This window comes from Empidonax traillii, unplaced genomic scaffold (assembly GCF_003031625.1).
Source record: "Empidonax traillii isolate 1590-97213 ecotype Southwest subspecies unplaced genomic scaffold, ASM303162v1 scaffold291:size1517763, whole genome shotgun sequence".
Lineage (NCBI taxonomy): Eukaryota > Metazoa > Chordata > Aves > Passeriformes > Tyrannidae > Empidonax > Empidonax traillii.
In genome coordinates, this window is record NW_020955484.1 from 144799 (window position 1) to 151008 (window position 6210).

Here is a 6210-nt window from a genome sequence, read left to right on the forward strand (position 1 = left end):
ATTAGCGGAATTTCATTAATGTGTTTAGTACCTAAACGTGGAAGTACACAAGGAAAAGGAAATACTTAGTTGCCTCTCTTCTTGAAAATGTTTACTGAAACACATAAAATGTCAAAACAACATCCTAGCTTCTGTGCATGCCAAGTTTGGAGGACATTTTTAATACAAGCATTTATTTTTCCAAGAAAAATTTCCTTTTCTCTGTCAAAAAGGAAAAGCAGTCAGAAATATAAATGCTGATGAGACTAGTTATTTTGAGAATAGAGGCGAGAAAAACGTTTTCAAAATTGCCATTTATAATAAATAGATAAAAAAGGTTGAAAATGTGTTCTATCTCCAGGTAGCAACATCCCTTTCTTTTTCTCTGTGAAAAATTGGCACATCTCTTCTGTTGTGCCAGAAGATGGTGAAGATGGTTCCATTTCTTTATCACAGTCCACATCTATGTGCTTCAGAAAAAGGCCACTGCACGTTTTTCTGCTACTGTTCTTTTGTCTGATAGATACATTAGCATAGAATAATTTTTTTCCTTTATTAATTTTTTTTTCGCTGTTCTGCGTGCTCCTTTTACGAAGAAAGAAGGGAAAAATACAAAGGTTGTCATTAGTGAGTGTTTTTGCTGAGCTTGCTTTGTCCTGGAACCTATCATATCTTAACAAATACAGGAAGGATGTTCATTCAAGGATTAAGAGACAGGTTTAAGTTGCTTAAAGCAAGAAATAGGATGTTAGATTGCAGGTCATTAAATGTAACTGCAAAAAATTTCAGTTGCTTCCGTTGCCCTACGGTGTGAAAAGAATGTGCTCATCAGTTATCTCTAATGAGATTCCTCTTATTTATATTCTTGAATTCCTTACTGTAAAAAAAGGAGAATGAAAATGGCTCAGCCTGGTCATTTTCCTGATTTAAGACCATCTACTGGGATACGGGAACAAAACCGTTGAGATCCCTCAATATCAGCGGAGCTCTCAACTTGGGTCTTCCATTTTCTGACTGCTCTCCTAAGACATGGTTCCTCTTTCACATTCTGTCCATCCACTGCTATGTGGTATAAACAGAAATACCTCTCATTGTTACGCAGTTGATTTGGTTCTGTGTTGAATTCAGTGCCTTTGAAAGTTAAGCACTATATAAACATGCTTAATATAAGGAATCACCTTTTTGGAATATAGATGTTGTTTAGGCACTTCTTTCTGAAGAAAGAAGTCTAGTCTTCTATCCCTGAGTATTTCTGATGATAGGAGAAATGTAAGCCTGTATTATGCAGAAAGGAAACTGGATGGAAGTAGTACTTGATCTTAGATGCCTTAAGCCACAGGTCAGATCATGCCTGGGACTTCATTATCTGATTGTCTTCAGATGCTCAGGCATCTGCAATCCAGATTGTGTTCTGAGTCAAAACAATTGTGTTCTGAGTCAGAGAAATTTAGGCAGACTAATATGGTTTATTGTCCCTGGAACTTTCTACCACTAATGTGTTCTTTCGTTACGTATGCTTATAGAACACAATCGTATTGCTTTCATATACACATTTTTAGTGTATATTTATATTATTATTTAATATTTCCATTTTTTTCCATGACACATAGAATCATAGAATTAACAGGGTTGGAAGAGACCTCCGAAATCATCAAGTCCAACCTTTGATCCAACTCCACTGTGATTACTAAACCATGGCACTCAGTGCCACATCCAGCCTTGTCTTAAAAACCTCCAGGGACGGTGAATCCACCACATCTCTGGGCAGGCCATTCCAATACCTGATCACTCTCTCTGTAAAGTACTTGTTTCTAATATCCAACCTAAACCTCCCCTGGCACAGCTTAAGACGGTGCCCTCTTGTCCTGCTTCTGGTTGCCTGGGAGAAGAGACAGACCCCCACCTGTCTACAGCCTCCTCTCAGGTAGTTGTAGAGAGTGATGAGGTCACCCCTGAGCCTCCTCTTCTCCAGACTAAACAACACCAGCTCCCTCAGCCTCTCCTCATAGGACTTGTGCTCAGGTCCCTTCACCAGCCTCGTTGCTCTTCTTTGGACCCGCTCCAGCACCTCAATATCCTTCCTGAACTGAGGGGCCCAGAGCTGAACACAATACTCAAGGTGTGGCCTCACCAATGCAGAGTACAGGGGAAGGATCACTTCCCTGCTCCTGCTGGCCACACTGTTCTTGATGCAGGCCAGGATGCCATTGGCCTTCTTGGCCAACTGGGCACACTGCTGGCTCATGTTCAGCTTCCTGTCAATCAGCACCCCGAGATCCCTTTCCACCTGGCTGCTCTCCAGCCACTCTGTCCCCAGCCTGTAGTGCTGCAGGGGGTTGTTGTGGCTCTTGTCCATCAGCAATCATCAATAAATGTACTTTTATAAAAACACATGGTTATTATATAGAATTGGGCTTAAGAGTGGTGCTGGGGAGTTTCACTAGTAGTCCCCATCCAATTTTAATTACCTTTTTAGTCTGTTAGTGCCAGACCATAAGTCTTGTATCTGTAATTTACATTATTTAGTGTTATTGTTTCAGGCAAATATAAATGGTCGTGTCTTGGCTCAGTGCAATATTGATGAACTGAAAAAAGAAATGAGTATGAATTTTGGGGACTGGCACCTGTTCAGGACCATGGTAAGACTTTCTGTTCAGTATTCAGGTCATCATAAATTAGTCTTTTTCAATATGAATATTTTTTTTCTTCCTGGTTGCTTTCTTGTTGTTATCACCTTTAAGTTTGTGAGTCTTAAAACATACACACATCTATTTTTTTGTTACTTTGTCTTTTTGTCTTGAGCACTAATGAATAACTGCTTCCTGATGGATTTTCATCTTAAGTGATTGTGAACTCTGAAGTTTTGCCTCCTCTTTTTGTAGGATCTGTTTTTTCCTTTATGGGTTCCCCTTTCAAATTTGTCTATTTTAAATAAATGGTCAGAACTTAACTCTCTTTGAAACCTCTGTCCTTCTGTTAAAAAGAATTCAAAGTATGTGTAATAATATGGGCAAGGAATTGGACAGCCAGGCTGTTAGAGATGTGTGGCCCACAGTTGCATAAGCCTGATTTTTAAAGGAACTAAGCTAAAAATCAAGCCAATAAGATAAATATACAGTATTCAATTGACACATACTTGTGTAATACAAGAATGCTCCATGCTATTATTGAAGCTTACATATAGATTTTTAATATCCCCTTTTTCCTTCCTCCCAGTTTGAAAGTAAATGGTAGTGTTACAGGAAGAGTTACACATCACAGAGAACTGTGTATTCTCTAAAGTATTTTTAGACTATTGCCAGTTTTCTTTCTGAAGATAACAGTATGTCTCTCAACTGCTAAGTCAGTCTTGAAAACACTGAGAATAACACAATGAGATTTATTGTTAGATAAGAAGTGTTTGGTTTTGATTTTAAATTTATTGTGTATCACTAGTTTAACAAGACTTTAAGTGTTTTTGTGACATGAATTCTTTCAAGGGTCTGAGCAGTAATAACAATTTTTAAATACAAAAAAATTATTAAATATTAAAATGTGATTTGCAGTAAAGACAATGAAAGCACTAGGTCTGTGAACAGATTTTTTTTTGCACTTTTCCATGGTCACAAACACATAGGCAGGTATATTTTTACAGTTGCGAATTCCTCATTCCTCTTTTTAGTAGAATTCTTGTTTATCAATTTTGGAAACTTTTTGTAACTGTTTCTTTTTGTGCATTAAGATACTTGAAATGAGAAACTCAGAAAATCAGGCTGTTCAGGAAGATTCTTGTGGAGCAACTGAGCACGTTACAACTGCGATTCCTCACAGTGAACTTACCCGCCGTCCTGGGCATAACACTGAGTTGCCTCACACTGAGCTGACAAGTCTTGCTGGTCAAGCTCCCTACACACTTAACTTCAGCTTTGAAGAACTCAACACAATCGGTCTTGATGAAGCTCCTCCACGCCACAGTAACTTAAGTTGGCAGGTATTTAATAGAGAAATATATTCTACTTGCTTATCCATATGGAAAAGAGGTTTTTTACATTCTTTCATAAAGAAAGGTCAAGAAATATGTCTGCAGGGATAGTTCAGATACTTTCAGTTCTCCGTTTTGGTAAAAACTAGTTCTGCAGAGATGTAAACTCTAACCATACTCTGTCAGTCAAAGTCTTTAGTCTTTACCACCTGAAAACTTTTCATCTGTTCCAATAATCACTCTTCAGGACGAAAAACTGAAAGCTGTCATGCTTTTTTTCATCTAGCTTAGAGTGGTGTCGTGCAAGACTTCTGTTTATCATAGTATTCAGGTTTTGTGTATGAAATATTTTAGCTACGTGCTAGCTAGATGTTATGCCATTCAAGGGATTACAGATATATTTGTTAGGTTTTTTAAAACAGACAACTACAGTGCTCCATGACATCAGAGCCTTGTCCTGAGAATGCATAACCTATTCAGAGGCTCCAGAGCTGACATCCGTCACTAACTTCCTGCCATAGGTTGTGGTAATTTTTTTTCTGTAACTTATGAAATCACCTGAAGTGTGGAATTTTCATTTGTCTTTATGAAATAAGTCAAATCAGTTGGTAGCCAAATAGTGGTTAGAATTTAAAAAAACAAGCAAACAAAAAGCCCCACCAAACCCAAACATTTTAGCATTTTTTTCATCTCTGGAGGTAAGTTAAAAAATCTTGAAGGTTCATCAAGATAGGAAGACACTGCAAGTTACTAACTATAGATGATATTTTTAATAATGAAAATTGTCCCTGAAAATAGGTTTGGGTTATATATCCCAGACATAGATGTCTATCCCAGATAGCTCTGAATGTGTGCATGCATGTTTGTGTGTGTTTGTAGGGTCCTGATGACCCTTACTGCCTATTTCCAGCAACGGACTATCAGTGTATGTTTTTCCAAACCAAAACTGGCATTACTCACAGTTGTTGTATTTAAGTAAATAGTGCTTCTGATGCCCAGTTATCTGAAGTTGAATCAGAAGAATGAGAAAGGTAGTTTGTCCGTAAGGAAACATTAGAATTGACCTGCTGGAATTTTTTAAATCAATACTGATTAAAAAATAATATTGCTGCTTCTCTGCTGTGGTGGGTTGACCCTGCCTGGACACCAGGTACCCACTAAAGCTGCTCTGTCACTGCCCTCCACTGACTCAGGGAGAGAAAATACAATGAGGGGCTCCTGGGTCGAGATAAGGGCAGGGAGAGATCACTCACCAGTGACTGTCATGAGCAAAAGAAATTCCACTTGGGAAAATTAGTTTAATTTATGACCAATCAAATCAGAGTAGGGTATTGAGAAATAAAACCAATTCTAAAAGCAGAGGAGGGGGCAAAGAGGAATATGTTTGCCAGAAAACCAACTTTTCTGAAATCAGCTATATACAATGGCATTTTGCCAGGATATATTGAAGTATGTAGGATGGAGGTCTTTTAAAAACGTTTTTGAGAAATGTTCAACGTTTAGATGAATTCTTCCTGTCTAATATAAAATGCTTATTTTGTAGATGTACAAAAATGTATTAGAAAAGCCCATCTTGACATACAAATTCAATTCTTATAATTATATACTCAAAAGTTAGCCTCAAATGCACTGGATAAAACACTTGTTTTGTGGAAATTTTCCGTTATGGGGACCAACAATAAGAATACTTTGTAAGTTTAGTGAATGTGTGTGTGATTGCATCTATATGATTATAGTAAGCATATTTTAATTATAGCATTGACAATTTCACTTGCATAATCTATTCACAGCAACAAAAAGAATAATTTAAGCACATACTTAATGCTCTGAGTTAGTTCATTTAAGATCAGTAAAAGTAAAAATAAATAGTTCATTTAACTGTTATCTCTCTCTCTTCTTTCTTTTTTTTCCAGTCACAAACTCGTAGAACTCCAAGTCTTTCAAGTCTTAACTCTCAAGATTCTAGTATTGAAATATCCAAGCTTACTGACAAGGTGCAGGCAGAGTACAGAGATGCATATAGAGAGTATATTGCTCAGATGTCACAGTTAGAAGGAGGTGCCAATTCTACTACAGTAAGTGGGAGATCCTCCCCTCATAGCTCAAGTGCTTTCTATATGGGGCAGAGTACATCAGGGGGTTCCTTGCACTCCAGTTCAGAGCAGGAAAAAGGAAAAGATGGTGAACAGAAACAAGACGATGGAAGAAAGTCCTTCTTGCTGAAGAGAAATGATGTTGTTGACTACAGCACTTCAGGTGTTTCTACTAGT

The 6210-nt window shown here is 37.7% G+C and overlaps 1 protein-coding gene across 5 annotated transcripts in view; it reads left to right on the forward strand.

The window, feature by feature from the left end:
* KIDINS220 (kinase D interacting substrate 220) overlaps positions 1-6210 on the forward strand; it is a 78749-nt gene that overhangs the window by 70031 nt on the left and 2508 nt on the right. For 4 of the 5 annotated variants that reach the window (XM_027890514.1, XM_027890516.1, XM_027890517.1 and 1 more), the window contains 3 exons: positions 2520-2618; positions 3701-3949; positions 5854-6196. In XM_027890514.1, coding sequence (XP_027746315.1) covers positions 2520-2618; positions 3701-3949; positions 5854-6196 — 691 coding nt within the window. The remainder of the gene's footprint in view (positions 1-2519; positions 2619-3700; positions 3950-5853; positions 6197-6210) is intronic. The other variant, XM_027890515.1, reaches the window with a different exon arrangement.